Source organism: Capricornis sumatraensis, chromosome 4 (genome assembly GCF_032405125.1).
Source record: "Capricornis sumatraensis isolate serow.1 chromosome 4, serow.2, whole genome shotgun sequence".
Classification (NCBI taxonomy): Eukaryota; Metazoa; Chordata; class Mammalia; order Artiodactyla; family Bovidae; genus Capricornis; species Capricornis sumatraensis.
In genome coordinates this window covers 113,827,187-113,851,635 of record NC_091072.1, presented here as the reverse complement: position 1 = coordinate 113,851,635, position 24,449 = coordinate 113,827,187, and the positions used below count along the sequence as shown (strand labels likewise).

Below are 24,449 nucleotides of genomic sequence, written 5' to 3'. Positions count from 1 at the left end.
CCTCTCCTGTTGGTTCTGCCCAAGACATCCAGTGGATTTCAGCCACTTCCCTTGATGCCCTGCCACAGCTCCAGCTCCTGTGACCTTTCACCTGGACCACAGACTCAGCTTCCTAACTGGCTGCCCCGTCTCCAGGCTTGCTGCTCCACCAGCAGGATCTTTCTAAAATTCAAGTGCGATCATTTCATTTTCTTGTAGAAAACGGAGGGCACCTCCTCACTACCCACACTGGAGAAAATGCCAGCATCCTCAGGCTAGCCCAGGATGCCCTCTGTGACCTCCCCCAGCCCAGCTCCCAGCCTCAAATCTGGCCTCTTCCCCAGTGTGCTCCCTGAGCTTCAGGGACATGCTGATTCCTTTGTCTGGAATGCCAAACCCACCTTGTCTCCCACTCACCCCAAGTAGCTCCTCTCTCTCTGAGCCTCCCCCGCTTCCCCTGGGACCCTACTCATGAACCCCTAGGTGGCCCTGCCTCTCTTTTCCTAGTAAGCCGGGAAGCAGTAGGACACGGAGGTGAGTTGGTTAAGCACACAGGCAAGTCCTAGCTCAGGCACCGTGCCCATCACTTTGCACATACTGTCTCAGTCAATCATTACAAGCCAGGTTCCACTGCTATTTCCTCTGTACAGATGAGTACACTGAAACTTGGAGAGGCTAAGTAACCCATACAAAGCCACACAGCTCACAAGGTGCAGACCTGGCATTTGAATGCACCCCGTCTGACACAACACTCTACCACAGCAGTATGGTGCCTCTGAATGAATGAAGGTACCCCGAAGTCCCTCATTCCTTCCTTTCACAGAAACTTGTCTTTCTTTTATGTCATATTCCTGCATTTGTTCATGCCAGGTGTCTTGGAGGAAGGAAATGATTTCTTCTTCCCATCTATACTTCCAGGAAGGTTTCTTTTCAGTTCCCCCCAGCTCTGACTCTCTTGGAAATGTTCTGGTGGCCTCGGCTATGAGCAGCATCTGAGAGCACTGGCCCCTAATAGGCAGGAAATGTGGGAAACTTTGGAGAGGACTGACATCAGCAGGCAGATTGTTGTCTCCTCCTGGGTTGGATCTACCCACAGCCAGTAAAGAGGAAATCCAGCGATTAAACACTCCTTCTGCTTGATGAAAATATTAACAAAGTAAAAAGTCCTTTTTGGATAAATGAGGTCCCCAGGTGGATTTGGACTATGGACAGAGGTTCATGACATTGTACAGGAGGCAGTGATCAATACCATCCCCAAGAAAAAGAAACGCAAAAAGGCAAATGGTTGTCTGAGGAGGCCTTACAAATAGCTGAGAAAAAAAGAGAAGCAAAAGACAAAGGAGAAAAGGAAAGATATACCCATTTGAATGTAGAATTCCAAAGAATAGCAAGGAGAGATAAGAAAGCCTTCCTCTGGGATCAATTCAAAGAAATAGAGGAAAACAGTAGAATGGGAAAAAGACTAGAGATCTCTTCAAGAAAATTAGAGACACCAAGGGAACAATTTCAAGCAAAGATGGGCACAACAAAGGACAGAAACAGAATGGACCTAACAGAAGCAGAAGATATTAAGAAGAGGTGGCAAGAATATACAGGAGAACTATACAAAAAAGATCTTCACGACCCAGATTACCACGATGGTGTGATCACTCACGTAGAACTAGACAACCCGGAACGTGGTCAAGTGGGCCTTAGGGAGCATCACTATGAACAAAGCTAGTGGAAATGGAATTCCAGCTGAGCTATTTCAAATTCTAGAAGATGATGCTGTTAAATTGCTGCACTCAATATGCCAGCAAATTTGGAAAACTCAGCAGTGGCTCCAGGACTGGAAAAGGTCAGTTTTGATTCCAATCTCAAAGAAAGGGAATATCAAAAAATGTTCAAACTACTGCACAATTGCACTCATCTCACACACTAGCAAAGTAAAGCTCAAAATTATCCAAGCCAGAGTTCAACAGTCCATGAACTGAGAACTTCTAGATATTCAAGCTGGATTTAGAAAAGGCAGAGGAACCAGGGATCAAATTGCCAACATCTGTTGGGTCATAGAAAAAGCAAGGGAATTCAAGAAAAACATCTACTTCTGCTTTATTGACTACGTCAAAGCCTTTGATTATGTGGATCACAACAAACTGTGGAAAATTCTTCAAGAGATGGGAATACCATACCACCTTACCTGTCTCCTGAGAAATCTACGTGAAGGTCAAGAAGCAACAGTTAAAACCAGACATGGACCAACAGACTGGTTCCAAATTGGGAAAGGAGTACATCAATTGTCATGTATAGGAGTACTGTATATTGTCACCCTGTTTATTTAACTTATATGCACAGTACATCATATGAAATGCTGGACTGAATGAAGCACAAGCTGGAATCAAGATTGCTGGGGAAAATATCAATAACCTCAGATATGCAGATGACCCACCCTTATGGCAGAAAGTAAAGAAGAACTAAAGAGCCTCCTGATGAAAGTGAAAGAGGAGAGTGAAAAAAGCTGGCTTGAAAACTCAACATTCAAAAAACTAAGATCATAGTATCCGGTCCGATCACGTCATGGCAAGTAGATGGGGAAACAATGGAAACAGTGAGAGACTTTATTTTCTTGGGCTCCAAAATCACTGCAGATTGTGACTGCAGCCATGAAATTAAAAGATGCTCGCTCCTTGGAAGAAAAGCTATGACCAACCTAGACAGCATATTAAAAAGCAGGGCATTACTTTGCCCACAAAGGTCCATCTAGTCAAAGTTTTTCCAGTAGTCATGTATGGATGTGAGAGTTGGACCATAAAGTAAGCTAAGTGCTGAATAATTGATGCTTTTGAACTGTGGTGTTGGAGAAGACTCTTGAGAGTCCCTTGGACAGCAAGGAGATCCAAGCAGTCAATCGTAAAGGAAACTAGTCCTGAATATTCATTGGAAGGAGTGATGCAGAAGCTGAATCTCCAATCCTTTGGCCATCTGATGTGAAGAATTGACTCACTGGAAAAGATCCTGATGCTGGGCAAGACTGAAGGCAGGAGGAGAAGGGTACGACGGAGGATGAGATGGTTGGATGGCATCACCGAGTCAGAGGACTTAAGTTTGAGCAAGCCCCAGGAACTGGTGATGGATAGGGAAGCCTGCCATGCTGCAGTCCATGGGGTCACAAAGAGTTGGACACAACTGAGCAACTGAACTGAACTGAAGTGAATTTGCCAGCGGGGGACAACCCAGGTCAATACCTGTCTACTCAGTGGACTGACAATTCTCTGTGGCCATAGGCTCCTCCATCAGGAGCTCAACGCCCTTGTGCAATGCCACCTTTTCCTGCCATCTTTTCTCTTTAAATTACCAGTCAGGTGCCCCATGCTCCATCCAGGTCAGCCTACTGCATGTAGCTGAGTTCTCTGACTGCTTCACAGCTTCTGGGCTCCGTACCTCTGTACGTTCCACCTGCATCTGTCTCTTCCTCCTCACCACTGTGCCCTCAAACCCACTACCCCACATACACCGTCTGCCTCCATCACAACTTTCCTGATTCCCCGACCAGGTAAGAGTGCTTCCATCTCCAAACTGCTGCACCTACTGCTTCCAGCCTGTGACCAAGTTCCACTCTCCCTCTGTTGTCAACATAACCTGTATCTCCTTCTTTACCAGCCAGGATCTCACACCTGGGTTGCTGCAACTGTCTCCTTTTGCCCCTGCTGCCAGGCACACCTCACCTTAACTACTTCTCAGTAAAGCCTCCAGACAAGTCCAAACCCACCAGTTCCTTCCTTCATTCTGGCTCACCTCTCGTCTTCCCCCTCTCCCCATCCCATGAAGTATCAAAGGATATTACCACTTTTTTGTTGTTGTTTGAGTAAAATTGCTTTACAATATTGTGTTAGTTTCTGCTGTACCCCACTTTTTAAAAATGTGCTAAATTGAAGAGCCCCTCCCCCCCCCAGAAAATGACCTATGTCTCTTTCTTCCATTTGAACACCAGGCTTTTTCATCTATCAGATGAGGATAATAACACTTCTTCGGCCTGACTTTCAGCCTTATAGCAGGGTCCGAGAAGTTAGAAAGTGGACCTAGAGCTTTGTCAGCCAGGAGGACGAGGAGCCTGGAGGCTAAAGGATCCACCTCAGTGGAATTTCACTGGCTGGACAGGTGAAGAGGTGCCAGGGAGGGTCACCTCGGCTAACACATCTCTGCCTCCCTCATGATGTCTTCCACGAGCCATCATCCTTTTCTAGCACATTCTCTTCATTGGCAGAGGTAGGTAGCACTGTATCTTTCCATGTTTTGATAGATCTTCAGAGGATTCTCAGTTAACTCAGTTTTCAGGCTTTTGTGGTATCTTGGCTCAGAGGTAAAGAATCCATCTGCCAATGCAGAAGAAGCAGGTTCTATCCTTGGGTTGGGAAGATCCCCTGGAGAAGGAAATGACAACCCACTCCAGTATTCTTGCCTGGGAAATCCCATGGACAGAGGAGCCTGGCAGGACTATAGTCCGTGGGGGGGAGACAAAAGAATCGGACATGACTCAGTGACTAAACAACAGTATCCAAAGCCATATATCTGCACTGTGAGCATCTTTAGTTCTGTTTGTGAAAACGCTTTTTCTCTAAAAATATCTGATAGCCAAATCCTCTTTTCCAAAAAGAGAGAAAGGTCATTTCAGATAAAGCAGGAAGAGGAGAGGCAGTCTGTTAGCAGTGGGGGGTGGGGGATGGGCGGAGGCCCGGCTGCACCACATGGCTCTCTGTCCCACTGGAGGTCAAGACTTTTCCCACTCTGAGCAAAGAAAGCTGTTGCCGACAGCACCTCCTCCCTCCAGCCGCAACAAAAACCTGTGGGAAGGGAGTTTGCTTTTTTTTTTTTTAAAGTGTTTCTTATAGGCTGAAAATTACAAATTATTCTCCTCTCCTTTCACGAAATAATCAACTGGCCCCTGAATCTGAAAGCCCAGCACAATTTAGTTGGAGTTTCAAAATGCAGGGTTGGTTCAGCCCCACTAAGGCTGTTCAGCTTTTAATTTCTGGAGCAAGACTCAGCAAACAGTCAAACACTTTTGTGAAGCAGTGAGAGTCGAGCTTCGCTGTTTGATAAATGAGCAGACGGCAGGCAGCCCCTCTTTCTTTTTTTGTGTGGATTCAATGAAGCCTGCCTAAAGAACACCACATGCTGTTCTAGCTACTGATCTAACATTCCGCGACATCCCAGTCTTCCAAATTCCCTTTAATTACTCGGGAATCCCACCCTCCACTCTTTCAGCCTGGGCAGACAGGGCAGGGGGCTCCCCAGGCTGGGGGGTGGGAAGTGGAGAAGCTCTGGAGAGCTGGTCTCTCCGGGGGCTGCTGGAAACTTTTCTTGGGTAGTGGTTGGGTTATCTCCTTCGACGGTCCGTTCTTCATTCCATACAACACATCGTTTTAGGTAGAAGGGAACTCAGCACACAGGCTACCCTGACATGTGGGTGTAGTCTTTTAAGAAATATAAGCGAGTTTGGGCAAATGGTTCTGAAATGGCATCTTCGAACCCTCGGCCTCCTTTAAGATAAGGAAGGGCAAGAGTAAGAGGAGGAACGGACGCCCACACACTAGACGAAGTGTTTTACTTTTGGCACTAAAGTTAATCCTAAAAACCACACTGGAGGAGAACATGATGGTTGCCATCCCACAGACGAGAGGCTGGGCTTTATGGCGATACAGGCTGCCTGGACTCACAGACACCAGCAAGCTGGAGAAGCACGGATCCAGCTCCATGGCGTTTTCTGTTCACCACTTTTGCTGACCCCCAAGGGAGCTAGCAAGGCATCCACTAATTGCATGAGACCCTCAGTGTCCTCTGTGGGTGTCCCCTCAAGAGACACCTTCAGAGCCACATACGGAAGCCACTGGCCTCATTACTCTACAAAAAGGCCTTGTTTGATTTTGACTCCAAGTCGTACGGTCCTGATCCAGGTTGATCTCCAAACGGAGTCATTGGGGATGTGCTAAGAAAAGGCTTTGGGTTGTTCCCCCAAATTCATTCCCGCTCAGTAGGCAAAGATTTGCCACTGACAAGAACTAATCCAGAAGTCCCAGTGCAATGAAGTGGAGATCCCCCCAGACTCCGAGGGAGACAAATTCACGTGCACAAAGAATCAAGGCTGCAGGAGACAGTTTTAAAACAAAAGCTGCCCATCTTATTTCAGAGGTCATTTTGGTGTGGGAAAAGAAAAGGGCCTTTTCAAATAGTACAAAATTATAAATTCAGTACAAGGACAAGTTGTTCTTTTATAACCACGCATTGTAGAAGTCTTGGGCCTTCTCATAAAGCACACAACAATTTTTTGAACAAGAGAGAAAAAGGATGAGGGAAAGAAGTTATTTAAAAGGGATCCTAATTGTCACAACTTGACATCTGAAAGCAGGATATTCATTCTCTTTGTTGACAACAGACCTTGTCCCTTTCTCAGAGAAGAAAAAATAGTTAAGGCTGGTAGTATGAATAAGTTTTCCTGAACACTTTACCTCAATGCTGCTAAGTAGCTTCAGTCGTGTCCAACTCTGTGTGACCCCAGAGACAGCAGCCCACCAGGCTCCCCTGTCCCTAGGATTCTCCAGGCAAGAACACTGGAGTGGGTTGCCATTTCCTTCTCCAATACCTCAATGCTACCACCTTGAAATGGGTGTTTGCCGGACTAATTTTACTATTATAACTCTATGCATTTAATAATGTGGGGAGAAGTAGCACATTTGGGTACCAGGCACTGGAGGTTGAGGGAGGTTCTATCCTGCTGCAGGTTCCACAGGAAATTCCACAAAAGAAATTTCAAAAAATTACAAGAAACTTACATCTAGAGCAATGAGACAGAAATGGAATTTCAAATCATGCATACAGACTGGTGAAGAATTCCAAGAAAACTCCCAGGGCTAGAAAGGTAACAATCTAACAATCTGTTGCCCCTTGATAAGTACTGTGGATAACAATTCCAGGAAGTCCCAAAATCCATATGTGAGCCCAAGATTGTCCTTAGGCTGATGGGATGATGTGTCATGTGTGTGAGTGTAAAAGGAAACCGTCATCATACACTGATTTAGCTAGAATGAGGTGAGTTACATAAGATAAGGTTAAGGCAAAAATGGAATAATTCTGAAGACGATAATAAGAGAGGGAGAGGGTGGTGAAGGTAGCATGTGTGCAATGTAAGAAATTTTTAGAACAATTGTTCTCAAAATTGTTCAGAAGGAAGAGCATCTGGAAGGGTTGAAACATTGATATGTTGCTGATGGTATATTAAAAGCATGATGTATTAAACTCATAAAATGTTGCAAAGGTAAACTGAAAGCACAATTATAGCTGAAGTGCATTGACTGTTTATATTTACCACGCACTGTGGTAAGGCAGCCCTTTTAACAGTCATTATCTCAACAGTCCTCAGGTGGTTAGAACCATGTCCCCATTTTACAGAGGAGGAAACTGAGGCTCATAGCTATTAAGAAGTCTCCTGTGTTCATGCAGCAGGTAAATGGTGGAGATGGGATTCAAACGCATACACTTTGATTTCTGAACTTTTTCAGGCTGCATGTCAGTAAAGACTCCTGAAATAACAAAATGTGGAATCTGGTGTGAAATTAGACATTCTGATATGGACACACTATAGCAGATACTAAAGGTTAAGAAAAACATATGCAAGAAATTGAAGGAAACTATCCATGTGCTTAATTTTTTCCCTTTGCAAGTTGAAAAAAGACCATCCCTGAAGAATCCTAAAGATCCCTCAAGAGTCCTGTTGTCTGTCTCTGTGCCCCTCCACAGGGGTGCGAGTGACCTCGGGTCAGGCAGATTGTGAGGACTCAAGGAGGAGCTGCTGCTGCTGCTGCTGCTAAGTCACTTCAGTCGTGTCTGACTCTGTGCGACCCCATAGACGGCAGCCCACCAGGCTGCCCCATCCCTGGGATTCTCCAGGCAAGAACACTGGAGTAGGTTGCCATTTCCTTCAATGCATGAAAGTGAAAAGTGAAAGGGAAGTCGCTCAGTCGTGTCTGACTCTTTGCGACCCCATGGACTGCAGCCTACCAGGCTCCTCCGTCCGTGGGGTTTTCCAGGCAAGAGTCCTGGAGGAGCGCAGTCACTTAAAACGAGAGGAATCTTTGGCCTCATCTGTGTTCCCCATTTATGTGGCTGACAGAAGCACAGGTCCCAGAACATTGTTGTTCGTTTGTTTTTTGCATTGCTCAAGCAAGGATGGCAGGAAGGAAGGAGCCATAGATTCAAGTAAGTGCTACCCACAGCCCAAATTTCCAAGTACCTCAAGCCTCATGGGGAAAAGACAGGATATAAATAAATTCAATTCATGCAAGTGCGTCTGCTGCCCCAGATCCCTTTCCTCCAGTCTTCCTACCTCTAATAGGGGTTCCTGCCCCATAGCAGACATCCAGTGACAGCCCCCTACCTGCTCAGATCCAGCCCTGCCACTGCATGTGTGACTTTAGGAAACTCACTCAATCCCTCTGACTACTAGTGTTCTGGTCTGGAAGATGAGGTCTCACCAACAGATCTCTAAGTTCCTTTAATAGATTAAACTTCTTTGTATTAAAGTGTTAGTAACTGGTAAGTATTAATGAATTATCCTGCTCTGTCATACTTACAGGACAAACTAAAGGCCTTAATGAAAGGAATCAAGGATTTTGAGAAATCATCAGGCCTTCTATGGGTGGAGAGTGGGGAGGAGTATTTGCGAGGCCAAAGGGCCTCTGCATGTATTCAAATTGCCCTGTGGTCACAGGTGTCCAGTTGCCTATTGGTGAATCAGCCTCTTCCTGATAAGTTCAACAAACTGTGGACCATAAATCTTGTTACCCACACACAGTCTAAGCTGGTCACCTGTTGCCACCTACACTGGATCCCGTGGGCGCCACATTTGAGAGTACACCCTACCCGCTCTCAGGATTCTGGGGTCCATTTCCTAGTTGGGACACAAAAAGGACACATGGGGGAGAAATGTGTGAAGGTGATCAAAAAGTGCATACTTCCATTTATTAGATAAATAAGTTCTGGGTTGCCACATACAATATGATGACTAGAGTTAAAAATACTGTATTGTATGTTTGAAAGTTGTGAGGAGAGTTGATCTTAAAAGTTCTCATGGAACTTGTCTGGTAGTCCAGTGGTTAAGAATCCAGCTGCCAATGCAGGGGACACAGGTTCGATCCCTGGTCTGGGGAGATCCCACATGCTGTGGAGCCACTAAATCAGTGCACAGCTACTGAGGCTGCGTTCTAGAACCTGTGCAATAAGAGGAGCCACTGCAAGGAGAAGCCCACGTACCGCAGCTAGAGAGCAGCCCGCACTCCCTACGACGAGAGAAAGGCCATGTCCAGCAAGGAAGACCCAGCGCAGCCGAGAATAAACAAACAAATTTCTCATGCTGACTACGAATTTTAAAAAATTCTCATCACAAGAAGGAAACTTGTACCTCTGTGTAGTGATGGATGTCAACTAAATTGATTGTGTCAATTATTTTGAAATATAAACATATATCAAATCACTGTGTTGTACACCTAAAACTAATATAATGTTAAATGTCAATTACAGCTCTTTTTTTTTTTTTTTTTTTTTAAGAAAAGGGCTATGTGAATTTCTGAAAAGCTCTTATATGGATAAAATGGCTAAATGTCTACTCCTTTCCCTCTCTAACCAAACTCTAATTTTTTATTCCAGGAGGTGACGGACTACATTTTCTCACCTCCCTGACAGCCAAGGGCAGCCAATGAGACAAAAAGGAAATCGCTGGGCAGGGCTCTGGGAAAGCTCCTAAAGAGAGCTGACTTTTCTGAAGTTCTGACCTTTCTCTCCCTACACCCTGTTTTCATACTTCTTGCCTGGAATATAGGCTTTGTTGTCAGGCAGCCACTTTGGACCATGAAGTGACCTAGAAATTAGAAGCCATCTGCTAGGGATGGCAGAGCACAGAGAGAGAAGTAGTCCCGGTGGCCCCCTGACGCTACTGTAGAGCTGCATGCCAGCATAGGTTATCCTTTTAGACTTACTCTATGTGAAGAAAAGTAAAGCTGCTAATTTATTTAAGGGAACGAGGAGGGGCATCTTTTAACCACAACCCAACACAATTCCTAACTGATACACCTTCTGATTTCTACCCAGGATTTACCTCATAAGAAAGGCTCCAGTGGCCCTAGAGTCAACTATTTCATCTTTAAATGGGAACAAAGAAGGCATCTAGTTCACAGAGCTGTAGAAAGACTAAATGAGGTCATACATGCAGAGGGCTTGACCCAGTGCCTGGCGAGAGAATCAGTGTTACTGTCATCATGATTCCTAGTTGAAAAGTGTCTTCAGTTAATATGGTAAAGATCTTTGCACTTTTGTAGAGTAACTTCTCCCTGTGATAGATGGAGGGACTGAGGTTCAGAGAGGGAAATGGGACCTGTCCAGGGTCACACAGAGAGTAAGGGTGATAGACCCTCACATTCAGGGCTCAGAAAACTAGCATTATTGGGAACTCCTCACCTATCGCACATGGTGGGCCCTCAAGAGAAGTTTGAGGAAGAAGACATTCTTTTGCATTTCAGCCTCTGCTGGAAGGAATATCTGCTACAAGTGCCTGGAAGGCATTCCAGTTAGAGATGTTCTCTTAGCCAGAAATCGGAGGCCCAGTTTTTCTTTCTGGAAAAGCTTAACTCTCGCTAGACACAGTTTGCATCTCTGCGCAGGTAGAGCTTTTTGTTGTTGCTTTGTTTGGGGGTTGCAGTGGGACTTAGTTTCAGGAGATGGGCTCTTTGTTGGCAGTGTGTGGGCCGTGGACTTAGTTCCCTGACTGGGTATCAAACACACATCCCCTGCATTGAAAAGTGGATTCTGAACCACTGGACCACCAGGGATGTCTTAGGGATGGAATTTTTCTTTTTTATTGGCTAGGTAAGAAGTGGATTTATTTAGAAAGAAACACACTTGACAGACAAGAGTGTGGGCCACCTCAGAAAGCAGAGTGGCCTGGGTGGAGTTTTCAGAACTTCTAGAAGACCAGTGATGCTAGTGGTAAAGAACCCGCCTGCCAAGGCAGGTAGATATTAAGAGATGAGAGTTTGATCCTTGGGTCAGGAAGATCTGGAGAAGGGCATGGCAAACCACTCCAATATCCTTGCCTGGAGAATCCCATGGACAGAAGAGCCTGGGAGGCCACAGTCCATAGGGTCGCAAAGAGTCGGACACCACTGAAGTGACTTAGCACGCAAAAGACCAGTAGAAGAGCAGGAGAAAGAAGCGTTTGGTGAAATGGGAACACCCACTTCTGCCTTCCATGGATCTCACGAGGCTGTGGGTAGGAGAAGGCAATACTGGGTTCTGAGAGGTCTTCCGGACTGACCTGGTTCTCAGACTGCCGCTGAGGAGGTGACAGTTTCCTCCTCTGCACCCCTCCCTCCCATCCTGGGTGCTCACAGCTCAAGGGCTCGCCTGTCATCTTGTTTTGCGGTTTCTCACGTGCAAATACCCAGAGGACTCCCAACCTCTCGCCCATCTCCTGAGATAAATGCACTTCTAATAAATGGGTGAGCCCACAGGCTGAGGGGGAGGCAGGCTGGAAAATACTGGCAGGGGTTTCCAGTGCCTGGAACACACTGAGGGGAAGAGCTGAAGAGGGAATATCTCAATTGCAGTGACCAGCATGCTTAACAACTGAGAGACGGAGAGGCCGAGACTTCACTCCCAAATTTGATCACGTGGAAATGTCCAGGCGACTGCTAATGATGACACCAAAGTCTAAAGGACAATTGTTTAGGCAAAACCTGCCTCTACACATACCCACCCTAACTCCCTAAATAACTTGCTCTGTGTAAAGGAGACGGTTAAGTACATGGATTTTGGAACCAGACTTCTCAGGTTCACATTCTAAATCACAGATCTACTTACTGGCTTTTTGACCTTGGGTGAATTACCTAACCTCTCTGGAATTCAGCTTACCCATCTATGAAATGGCGAAAATAACAGTTACCACCTCACAGAGTTGTTTGGGGGATTAGACAAGGTTGACATATGTAAAGTGCTTAGAACAGGGCCAGATACGTAGAAAGTCCTATGTAAGTGTTGAAAGAGGGTGTTTGCTATGACCACTGTGTTCTCTTGGCAAAACTCTATTAGCCTTTGTCCTGCTTCATTCTGTATTCCAAGGCCAAATTTGCCTGTTACTCCAGGTATTTCTTGACTTCCTACTTTTGTATTCCAGTCCCCTATAATGAAAAGGACATCTTTTTGGGTGTTAGTTCTAGAAGGTTTTGTAGGTCTTCAGCTTCTTCAGCTTTACTGGTTGGGGCATAGACTTGGATTACTATGATATTGGATGGTTTGCCTTGGAAACGAACAGAGATCATTCTGGTGTTTTTGAGACTGCATCTGAGTACTGCATTTTGGACTCTTTAGTTGACCATGATGGCTACTCCATTTCTTCTAAGGGATTCTTGCCCACAGTAGTAGATATAATGGTCATCTGAGTTAAATTCACCCATTCCAGTCCATTTTGGAGAAGGAAATGGCAACCCACTTCAGTGTTCTTGCCTGGAGAATCCCAGGGACTGGGGAGCCTGGTGGGCTGCCATCTATGGGGTCACACAGAGTCGGACATGACTGAATTGACTTAGCAGCAGCAGCAGCAGTCTATTTTAGTTTGATGATTCCTAAAATGTTGATGTTCACTCTTGCCATCTCCTGTTTGCACTACCAATTTGCCTTGATTCATGGACCTAACATTCCAGGTTCCTATGCAATATTGCTCTTTACAGCACTGGACTTTACTTCCATCACCAGTCAGATCCACAACTGGGTGCTGTTTTTGCTTTGGCTCCATCTCTTCATTCTTTCTGGAGTTAGTTTTCCACTGATCTCCAGTAGCATATTGGGCACCTACTGACCTGGGGAGTTCCTCTTTCAGTGTTCTACCTTTTTGTCTATTCATACTGTTCCTGGGGTTCTCAAAGCAACAGTACTGAAGTGGTTTGTCATTCCCTTCTCCAGTGGACCACATTTTATCAGAACTCTCCACCATGACCCATCCGTCTTGGGTGGCCCTACACGGCATGGCTCATTTTCATTGAGTTAGACAAGGCTGCCATATGATCAGATTGGTTAGTTTTCTGTGATTGTGGGTTTCAGTCTGTCTGCTCTCTGATGAAGAAGGATAAGAGGCTTATGGAAGCCAGAGAACGCACTGGTCATAGCAAACACCCTCTTCCAACAACACAAGAGAAGATTTTACAAATGGACATCACCAGATGGTCAATACTGAAATCAGATTGATTATATTCCTTGTAGCCAAAGATGAAGAAGCTCTATACAGTCAGCAAAAACAAGACTGGGAGCTGACTATGGCTCAGATCATGAACTCATTGCCAAATTCAGACTTGAAGAGAGTAGGGAAAACCACTAGACCATTCAGGTATGACCTAAATCAAATCCCTTATGATTATACAGTGGAAGTGAGAATTAGATTTAAGGGACTAGATCTGATAGACAGAGTGCCTGATGAACTATGGATGGAGGTTCGTGACATTGTACAGGAGGCAGTGATCAAGACCATCCCCAAGGGGAAAAAAAATGCAAAACGGCAAAATGGTTGTTTTAAAAGGCCTTACAAACAGCTATGAAAAGAAGTGAAAGGCAAAGGAGGAGAGGAAAGATATACCCATTTGAATGCAGAGTTCCAAAGAATAGCAAGGAGAGATAAGAAAGACTTCCTCGGTGATCAATGCAAAGAAATAGAGGAAAACAACAGAATGGGAAAGACTAGAGATCTCTTCGAGAAAATTAGAGATACCAAGGGAATATTTCATGCAAAGATGGGCTCGATAAAGGACAGAACTGGTATGGACTGAACAGAAGCAAAAGATATTAAGAAGAGGTGGCAAGAATATACAGACGAACTATACAAAAAAGATCTTCACAAACCAGATAATCACGATGGTGTGATCACTCACCTAGAGCCAGACATCCTGGAATGTGAAGTCAAGTAGGCTTTAGGAAGCATCACTACAAACAAAGCTAGTGGAGGTGATGGAATTCCACCTGAGCTATTTCAAATCCTAGAAGATGATTCTGTGAAAGTGTTGCATTCAATATGCCAGCAAATTTGGAAAACTCAGCAGTGGCCACAGGACTGGAAAAGGTCAGTTTTCATTCCAATCCCAAAGGAAGACAATGCCAAAGAATGCTCGAACTATTATAATGCACAATTGCACTCATCTCACACACTGGCAAAGTAATGCTCAAAATTCTCAAAGCCAGGCTTCAACAGTACGTGAACTGTGAACTTCCAGATGTTCAAGCTGGTTTTAGAAAAGGCAGAGGAACCAGAGATTAAATTGCCAACATCTGCTAGATCATCGAAAAAGCAAGAGAGTTCCAGAAAAACATTTACTTCTGCTTTATTGACTATGCCAAAACCTTTGACTGTGTGGATCACAATAAACTGTGGAAAATTCTGAAAGAGATGGGAATACCAGACCACCTGACCTGCCTCCTGAGAAATCTGTATGCAGGTCAAGAAGCAACAGTTAGAACTGACATGGAACAACAGACTGATTCCAAATTGGGAAAGGAGTACATCAAGCTGTATATTGTCACTCTGCTTATTTAACTTATATACAGAGTACATCATGAGAAATTCTGGAATGGATAAAGCACAAGCTGGAATCAAGATTGCCAGGAGAAATATCAATAACCTCAGATATGCAGATGACACCGTCCTTACAGCAGAAAGTGAAGAGGAACTAAAAAGCCTCTTGAGGAAAGTGAAAGAGGAGAGTGAAAAAGTTGGCTTAAAACTCAACATTCAGAAAACAAAGATCATGGCATATGATCCCATCACTTCATGGCAAATAGACAGAGAAACAGTGGAAACAGTGACTGACTTAATTTTTGGGAGGGGCTCCAAAATCACTGCTGCACCCATGCAATTAAAAGATGCTTGCTCCTTGGAAGAAAAGTTATGACAAACCTAGACAGCGTATTAAAAAGCAGAGACATTACTTGGCCAACAAAGGTCCGTCTAGTCAAGGCTATGGTTTTTCCAATAGTCGTGTATAGATGAGAGAGTTGGACTATAAAGAAAGCTGAGCACCGAAGAATTGATGCTTTGAACTGTGGTGTTGGAGAAGACTCTTGAAAGTCCCTTAGACAGCAATGAGATCCAACCAGTCCATCATAAAGGAAATCAGTCCTGAATATTCATTGGAAGGTCTGATGCTAAAGCTGAAACCCCAATACTTTGGCCACCTGATGTGAAGAACTGACTGACTCATTTGAAAAGACTCTGATGCTGGGAAAGATTGAAGGTGGGAGGAGGAGGGGACAACAGAGGATGAGATGGTTGGATGGCATCATTGTCTCTATACACTTGAGTCTGGGTAAACTCCAGGAGTTGGTGATGGACAGGGAGGCCTGGCGTGCAGCAGTCCATGGGGTCACAAAGAGTCGGACATGAATGAGCGAGTGTACTGAACTAATGTAAGTGTTTGCTATTTTTGTTAATTTTATTAAATATCTGTGAATGCTGTATTTATAATTACACATAGCTAGACACCTCTAGGGCTTCCCTGGTGGCTCAGTGATAAAAAATCTGCCTGCAGTGCAGGAGACCTGGGTTTGATCCCTGGGTCGGGAAGATCCCCTGGAGAAGGGAATGACAACTTACTCCAGGATTCTTGCCTGGAGAATTCCATAAGGACAGAAGAACCTGGATGGCTATAGTCAGACACGATTGCAAAGAGTTGGACATGACTCCGCCACTACCCACACCCAGATACTTCTAATATCTGTTAAAAAGAATTGTCTTTAATAAGACTGGGTAATTTGACTGAGTATGATGTCAGGTGTAGGCCAATTCTGATCCCTATTACCTTGTGTTTGTTTCAGCTGACAGTTCTGTTGTTCTCTAAATATATAGTTCCTTGCCTCTGCTGGAGCACTAGGGCTATCCCTTTGGGAGTGTTTTTCTCACCCTGGCAAGCCTGGAGGCACCAGCAGAAGGAAGGAAAGGTCAGGGATGAGCAGAAGGTCAGACCATTCCCCTCCCCCGCCCCCACTAAAAGTTTCCAACCCCCATCAACTGGCCACTCATGGGGTGGGGTTGGAGGGAAGGAGTTCTGAAGTAAATGAGAGACTGCCATTTTAACTGGAGCACTAGACTGGACTCTAGTGTCTACAAGAGCATCCACATTATTGAAAAGAGGCTTATTTTTCAGTCGATAACCAAAAAGCTATTCAGCCTGCCACAAAACCATCAGGGGTCTAGGAAGGCAGTATGGCCAGAACACAGTTGAGGAACAAAGCAAAGCCATTTTCTGTTCGTATGTTTGGCCTGTTCCACACTCATTACACTTGTGGGAACTCATCTGGGTGTCTCTGAGAATAAGTGCAACACAAGGTGTGCAGAGAGCTGGTCAAAACCCTCCAGCACGAGGCCAGAGCCACAGGGTGAATCTTCAGGGGAGGAGTGAGAGTGATGGGCAATGGGAGGTCAACTGGAGAGCACCGCCCTGCAGCCAGTGGAGGGGGACCTACAGGAGGTGCCTGCAAACACACTGCTGGATGCTCACCCACGGCACATGGACGGCGATCCAAGCAGGGCACACTGAGAGCTGGGAGGAGCCTTCGGGGAGCACTGACTGGGCAAAATGGCTCCAGCTGCTTTCCTCTAGCCACCCTCCCCCACGGACCCCTCCTCCAACACTGGAGGAGTCAGAATAGGAAAGAAAAAAACTCCCCTTCCCCTTTCACAGAGCAAATTCTGAGGCATAGAGAGGGGGAGACTTACTTCCATGGAAGTGAGATGGAAGTTTTAAATTGGAGAGAACCCAGGTGGGTGCTAATGAAAAAAAACCCACCTGCCAATGCAGGAGAAGAGACCTGGGTTTGATCCCTGGGTTGGGAAGATCCCCTGGAGGAGAGCATGGCAACCCACTCCAGTATTCTTGTCTGGAGAATCTCATGGAGAGAGGAGCCTGGAGGCTACTGTCTATGGGGTCGCCAAGAGTCAGACACGACTGAGCGACTGAGCACGCATGCATGGGCTTTTTCATAGCTGAGGATGAGTTTTAATAATCCATCCAGGACTGATATGATGCCTGATCATGGAATGATGCCATGGTCGGACGCGGGGTTTCCCCTTGAGGTTGTCAGAGGGCAGAATAGGAAGGACGGACACTGGTACCTCAACAAGTTTATCCTTACTTGGCAAGTGGGCTAATGGAAAGTGGGTACAATGCCAATTTCATAGGGTGACCATATGGGTTAAACAAATTCCCATATGTCAAATGATTCATAGTGTTCTTGGTGAATAGCAATAATATAAATCATTCAGTCTTCAAATATCTGAAGACCTACTATGTTCCAGGCACCATTCCAGGGGTTAGGCATGCATGGTGAACAAAAAAGGTCCTCATGGAGCTTCCATTCTAAAGAAACACAAGCAACTTATATATAGATAGATAGATAAAGTATATATAGTTATATATTGCATACAATATATATATTGTATACAGTACAGGTGGCACTAGTGATAAAGAATCTGCCTGCCAGTTCAGGAAGTGTAAGAGATGTGGGTTTGATTCCTGGGTCGTGAAGATCCCATGGAGTAGGAAATGGCACTCAACTCCAATATTCTTGTCTAGAGAATTCCATGGTCAGAGGAACCTGGTGGGCTACAGTCCATGGAGTCACAAGGAGTTGTACATGACTGAGTGCACACACAGTATAATACAGTATAGATAACTATAGTACAGTATAGATAACTATATATACTAGTAACATCATACATATACAAAATAGTTCAGACAGTGATAAGTAAAAAATGGAGCACAATAAAACAAAGGAGACAGAGTGGAATGCAGCCAGTTCTGGACAGTGATTTCTTCCCTTGGTAGAGAATTTTAGTTTTAAAAAATGTTCTCATAGCACAGTCTCATTTTATCTACACAGTAGTTTGGTGAGGGATGCTTCCAAGGAAAGGTGAGGAGATGGGAGCTCAGAAAAGTTAAGTGTCTCCAAGTTGGGTGACCGTTCACGACCCTAGTTAACAGCAAAAGCAAGCACAAGACCAGTTCAGCTAGCAGCTTCAGCATTCTCTGTAATCCCTAAATTAGTTCCAGGACCCAGAGTCAATACAACATTACTGGAAGCCAGTGTTTTTGGAGCTTGGCCACAGTGTTGGAGAGAGAATTTCTATTTTGGATCTCACTTGCAGCAGAGCAATTGCTGCCGTCCACATTATCGAGAACAGTATCTCAGCCAGGTGACTTTGGGAGAGCTTCACTACCAATGCCTGTTTCGTTTCAGCCCACTTACAAGTCAGATGGGAAGATGACTACCAGTTTAATTTTTCTCTAAAACCTAAGCCGAAATAGTGAACTTTGCTTGTTCTGAGCTAAAAGTTCAGAGATGAATCATACGTTCGGACAGAACTGCTCAAAGGAAGACTGTCCATGATTCCCCTCCAAGGTTTTTCAGAACAACTAGTCCCTTTCTCTTTAGGAGATGGCAGCTGCAGCTTGCTTGGAGCCTTCAGGAAGGGCAAATGTGTCTGGGATTTCAATTCAACAAACTTAATGCGAAAACCCTCAGCAGGCACCTTCTGTCCTCTGTGGCTGGAAGGACAACCCTCCTTTCCAGTGCACTTGAAATCGATGGCAAGGCAGCTGCAGAGAGCGTTTTTCATTTATGCTTTTAATTCCATTAGAGTATTTCCCTGCTTTGGGACTGAATATAAGATGGCATTTGGATGCTTTTTTAAATGACTATTCTGAAAGCAGCTGGCACTGTAATTCTTAGAGAGGAAACTTACTATTTGGAAAAATAATTTGAAAAGCCATTTGGAATAAATGAGACCTGTGGGTATAGATGTCAGCAGGAACCAAGGATTGGAGAGCAGAGGAAATTTGGTGGAGGTCATCCCAAGAAAGAAGGAGACACTGAAGGGAACAGAAGGAGGAGTTCTAGGAGGAAGGATGCGGCAGCAGAGTGCTGGGATCAGCTTTGGGGAACTGGCAGGAGGACCAGGGAGCATTCTGAGATGGGGACATCTGTTCCATGGGACAATGTTTGGGGTGTAAACTACCACTGCAAACTTCAATCTCTTAGGATCACAGATGCTTTCTGTGGACTTCTTTGTGCAAAGCAAAGAAGACCCTGAGTGCCATCCCTAGCTTGTGATGGCACAGAATAGGGCTGTCCAACAGAACTCGCTGTGCAGATGCAAATGTTCTATTGGCACTGTCCAATATGGTAGCCTGCAGTTACACGTAGCTACTGTGCATCTGAGGACCTGAATTTTAATTTTAAGTTAAACAACTGTATGTGGCCAGTGGCTACTATACTGAACAGCGCAGGTAGAGAGAGGTGGTATATATAGAGGGAGGAGTCCTAAGTCAAGGTGACCCTAAAGAATGCTCAAACTACCGCACAATTGCACTCATCTCACACACAAGTAAAGTACTGCTTAAAATTCTCCAAGCCAGGCTTCAGCAATACATGAACCGTGAACTTCCAGATGTTCAAGCTGGTTTTAGAAAAGGCAGAGGAACCAGAGATCAAATTGCTAACATCCGCTGGATCATGGAAAAAGCAAGAGAGTTCCAGAAAAACATTTCTGCTTTATTGACTATGCCAAAGCCTTTGACTGTGTGGATCACAATCAACTGTGGAAAATTCTGAAAGAGATAGGAATACCAGACCACCTGACCTGCCTCTTGAGAAACCTGTATGCAGGTCAGGAAGCAACAGTTGAACTGGACATGGAACAACACACTGGTTCCAAATAGGAAAAGGAGTACATCAAGGCTGTATATCGTCACCCTGCTTATTTAACTTATATGCAGAGTACATCATGAGAAATGCCGGACTGGAAGAAGCACAAGCTGGAATCAAGATGGCTGGGAGAAATATCAATAACCTCAGATATGCAGATGACACCACCCTTATGGCAGAAAGTGAAGAGGAACTAAAGAGCCTCTTGATGAACATGAAAGAGGAGAGTGAAAAAGCTGGCTTAAAGCTCAATATTCAGAAAACTAAGATCATGGCATCCAGTCCCATCACTTCATGGGAAATAGATGGGGAAACAGTGCAAACAGTGGAAACAGTGTCAGACTTTATTTTGGGGGGCTCCAAAATCACTGCAGATGGTGATTGCAGCCATGAAATTAAAAGATGCTTACTCCTTGGAAGGAAAATTATGACCAACCTAGACAGCAGATTAAAAAGCAGAGACATTACTTTGCCCACAAAGGTCTGTCTCGTCAAGGCTATGGTTTTTTTCCAGTAGTCATATATGGATGTGAGAATTGGACTATAAAGAAACCGGAGCGCTGAAGAATTGATGCTTTTGAACTGTGGTGTTGGAGAAGACTCTTGAGAGTCCCTTGCACTGCAAGGAGATCTAACAAGTCCATTCTAAAGGAAATCAGTCCTGAATATTCTTTGGAAGGAATGATGCTGAAGCTGAAACTCCAATACTTTGACCACCTGATGGGAAGAACTGACTCATTTGAAAAGGACCCTGATACTGGGAAAGACTGAGGGCAGGAGGAGAAGGGGACGACAGAGGATGAGATGGTTGGATGGCATCACCGACTCAATGGAGATGAGTTTGAGTAAACTCTGGGAGTTGGTGGTGGACAGGGAGGCCTGGTGTGCTGGAGTCCATGGGGTCGTGAAGAGTTGGACATGACTGAGTGACTAAACTGAACTGAACTGAAGGATGCAAACACCCTGGGACTTGTTGAAATCCTGGGGGCAGATTTAAGACTTGGAATGCTAGGCAGAGGGGGTCTAGGAGGTGCTAGGAGGAAGGGGTCAGAGATAAATTGATTTTACCTAGATCACAAGGTCAAGGAAACCCTGAGCTGACAACAGATTTGAGAGAAAAAGGAATAGAAGGTCCTTACACAGGCAAATTGGAGTTTCTAGAAATGGTGAATTTTTTTGGTTTGGTTTGTTTCAGAACCTAAGCTAACCAATGGCTATTTGTATCTGTGCACAAGCATCTCATGGAGAATTCATAAGAATGACAGCTGTAATGCACATGGTAGGTGTTACTAAATATCTGAGCAACCAGCTGACTGATAGCACAGTAGGCTGTATCAGCCACCGCCATTCTCTCCTGTGTATCTTGCAACATCCCTGGGAAGAATGCAGGGGTTAATTCCCATTTCAGAGCTGACAGGACTGAGGCTCAGAAAGGTTATGTGATAAATCCAGGAGAGCTGGGATTCTTGGTCATTTGGTTCACCCACCCTGCCTTCCTATCTGAGAGGCTTTATCTGGACTCTCCATCAGTCATTCAGGGTGCGTGTGAATACGAGAAAATGTTGCAGGACCACAGAACAGGAATGCCCTCCATCTGGATTCTTCCTTCTCCCACTGCCGAGGGCTCACACTGCCCCTCCCTAGTCTGCGAGCCTTTCCACAGGGGGACCCAGATCGGGTTCCCTTTAAGTCTCATTGCCTGCCATAATGCTTGCCACACAGCGTGTCTCAGTCAATACTGCCCAAATGAATAAATGAACCGGCAAAAGTTGTTTCTTCATTGACTTTTGTTTTTTAAAGTTCTTTTCACTTTGGAGAACCAGCATTAACCCATCACACAAACATTTTTCCCTCCCTAAATCACCACCGAGCATCTTCACATTCTTTGAGTGAAGCCAGTTCTCGGCCACGTGGTTTCAGACTCTCCGGGGTGGTTGCTATGCCTAACATTGCTCTGCCTTTCTTTTTTTTTTTCTTGCTCATGATATATTTGTTGGGGATCTGAAAAGGAAATTTCTGAAACTTAAACATCTTCCTGTTGTTTCAGTCCACTACACTTACACTCAGAACACTGGTAAGGAATAATGGTGTGGGACAAGACTGTTTTTTTGTTGGCAGATGCAGAAAAAAAAAAATTATACATGGTAAAAAAAGAAGCTAATAAAAGGAGAAAGAGTTTAGATGTATTGACTCAAATTGAGTGTTTTCAGGATGTAAAATATCTAGGTTTTTAATCTATCAAATAAACACATGATGAGTCTTTTTTTTTTCTATTGGAATACAATTGCTTTACAATGTTGTGTTAGTTTCTGCTGTACCATGGAGTGAATCTTAAACTTCCAGCTGCCTTGGCCTGCTGAATATGAATGTTCAGTGGTAGTGGTTTTCTGTAGAGATAACTACAGAAAACGTGTGGAATGTATTTTCATCATAAGTGGATAGAGAACACTCGGGTCTGCAGTGATAGTACAAATTGTACTACCTCCAGCTGAGGACTCCCAGACGTCCACGCTGATGATGCAAGGCCCCTTCATAGTTTCTCCAAGTCTCTCACGTTGCTAACCCAAGCCTGTCCCACTGACATCCACCTAACATACTTTCCAGTTCAAGAACTACCTCTCAGAGAAAAGAAGTTATTGTTTGCAAACTAAGTACTGAGGAAATTCAAGGTAGACATTCACTTTTATTTTACAACATGTCTGAATTGTTCGAAAATTTTAATCTTTGTTATTACTCTGTTTTGGCATTCGGTTTGGTACTACATTGTTAACAATTGTTTGACATTTTAATGGCAAAGTAACCAAAGTATTTACTTTGGTAACCTAAAAAAAATTGAATTATTTAAAACACGGTTAAGAACTACACATCCATTACTGAGAAGGGGGAGAAAAGGAATAAGCTGGATGAGGTTGGACTCACCTTCCCAAAGCTGGCAGCATTAACAGGCTGGGTGTCATTCTTCTCACAAAAATCCAGGTAATGCATGTAGAGGGCACTGCGGGGGATGCACACTCCTTCTGCAATCTCGTAGTTCTCCTCGAGCCTGGGGAAATAAAAGCTTGATGAGAGAACCCAAGCAAGAAGGACCTGTTCTTTCTAGTCCTTCTCCAGAGCTGGGCAGGCCTGAGAAATAACTCTTCTACTACAGATGTGAAAACTGAGACCCAGGAAGACAAAGCAACCTGCCTAAGGTCGGGCACGGAGTTGGCAGGATCAGACTCCTGGCCCCTTTGGGTACTACCTCAGGTCGCTTTTCCAGTGCAAATTCCTAATCCCTTTCCTCTGCGGGGTCATTGACCTGACTGCATTCTGGATGAATCAGGTTCCCTCCAACTCCAAGCAATGATACAGAATCTTGCAGGTGCCCCTGTTTACCCACTGTGTAGCGATCTCTGATAGGTGTCAAAATCTTGGAGCTTCTTGGCTAATGAGAGCAGTGGAGTGAGACAGCCTGGGAAAACAAACACCCCACAACAGGCTGGGAGTTCGAGAGGCTCTGACCTGCTCACTGAGGGAGGTTCTATGACCACAGCAGGGGGCTAAACTGCTTGTTTTCTTTAGGCTCACCTTCCCTGCTGTACTGAGATTATATCATATGATTCCATAGCCATTACCTTCTTAATGACTATTAGGTTAGCGGTTCAGGGTACCACACTGTGGGCAGATTCTTTACTGTCTGAGCCACCAAGGGAAGCCCAGGGAATTTCTCCCTGGGTTCAAATTCCAGCTTTGGCACTTGCTGGCTTCATGACCTTAGGCAAGTTATTTAACCTCAGCCCTCAGTTTCTTTCTGGAGGTATCAACTGTAACTGCCAGACTGTTACATCTGATTTGTAACGTGTGACACAAACCGGCATGGGGCTTGGCATGTGGTGAGCACTTAGTAGGTGTTGGACTTCATTATCATCACTCTCCCTCTCCATAAAACATTTTTGAACACTCAGATGTCCAGAATTTGTGCTAGATACTGGGGACATCAGAGTAAACTAGACAGTTGTTTTTTTCTCCCCCTCTTTAACCCAAACACCAAAACATAGATATCCAATCACCAAGTTCCCCCTCACTAAATCAGCCATGAAGAAAACAGATGACAACAGCACATTGGTGTTCACTGTGAATGTCAAGAGCAACCAGCACCAAATTAAACAGGCTGTGAAGGCTTCAAGAACAAGTTTATGGTTGCTGGCGGGAAGGATGAGGGATAGGGATAGTTAGGGAGTTGGGGATGGACATGTACACCCTGCTATATTTAAAATGGATAAACAAGGACCTAGCACAGGAAACTTTGCTCAATGTTATGTGGCAACCTGGATGGGAGGGGAGTTTGGAGGAGAATCAGTTCAGTTCAATTCATTTCAGTCCTAAATCATGTCCGACTCTGCGACCCCATGGACTGCAGGATGCCAGGCTTCCCTGTCCATCACCAATTCTTGGAGCTTGCTCAAACTCATGTCCATTGAGTTGGTGATACCATCCAACCATCTCATCCTCTGTCACTCCCTTCTCCTCCTGCCTTCAATCTTGCCCAGCATCAAGGTCTTTTCCAATGAGTCAGTTCTTCACATCAGGTGGCCAAAGGATTGGAGTTTCAGCTTCAGCATCAGTCTTTCCAATGAATATTCAGAACTGATTTCCTTTAGGATGGACTGGTTGGATCTCCTCCAAGGGAGAAGTCCAAAGGACTCTCAAGAGTCTTCTCCAAC

At 44.8% G+C, this 24,449-nt stretch overlaps 1 protein-coding gene across 1 annotated transcript in view; it reads right to left on the bottom strand.

The window, feature by feature from the left end:
• The window catches only part of RFX4 (regulatory factor X4), a 152,271-nt gene that overhangs the window by 80,664 nt on the left and 47,158 nt on the right, over nt 1-24,449 (bottom strand). Inside the window, exon 4 of the mRNA XM_068970858.1 lies at nt 22,666-22,789. Within this exon, the coding sequence (XP_068826959.1) occupies nt 22,666-22,789 (124 nt within the window). The remainder of the gene's footprint in view (nt 1-22,665; nt 22,790-24,449) is intronic.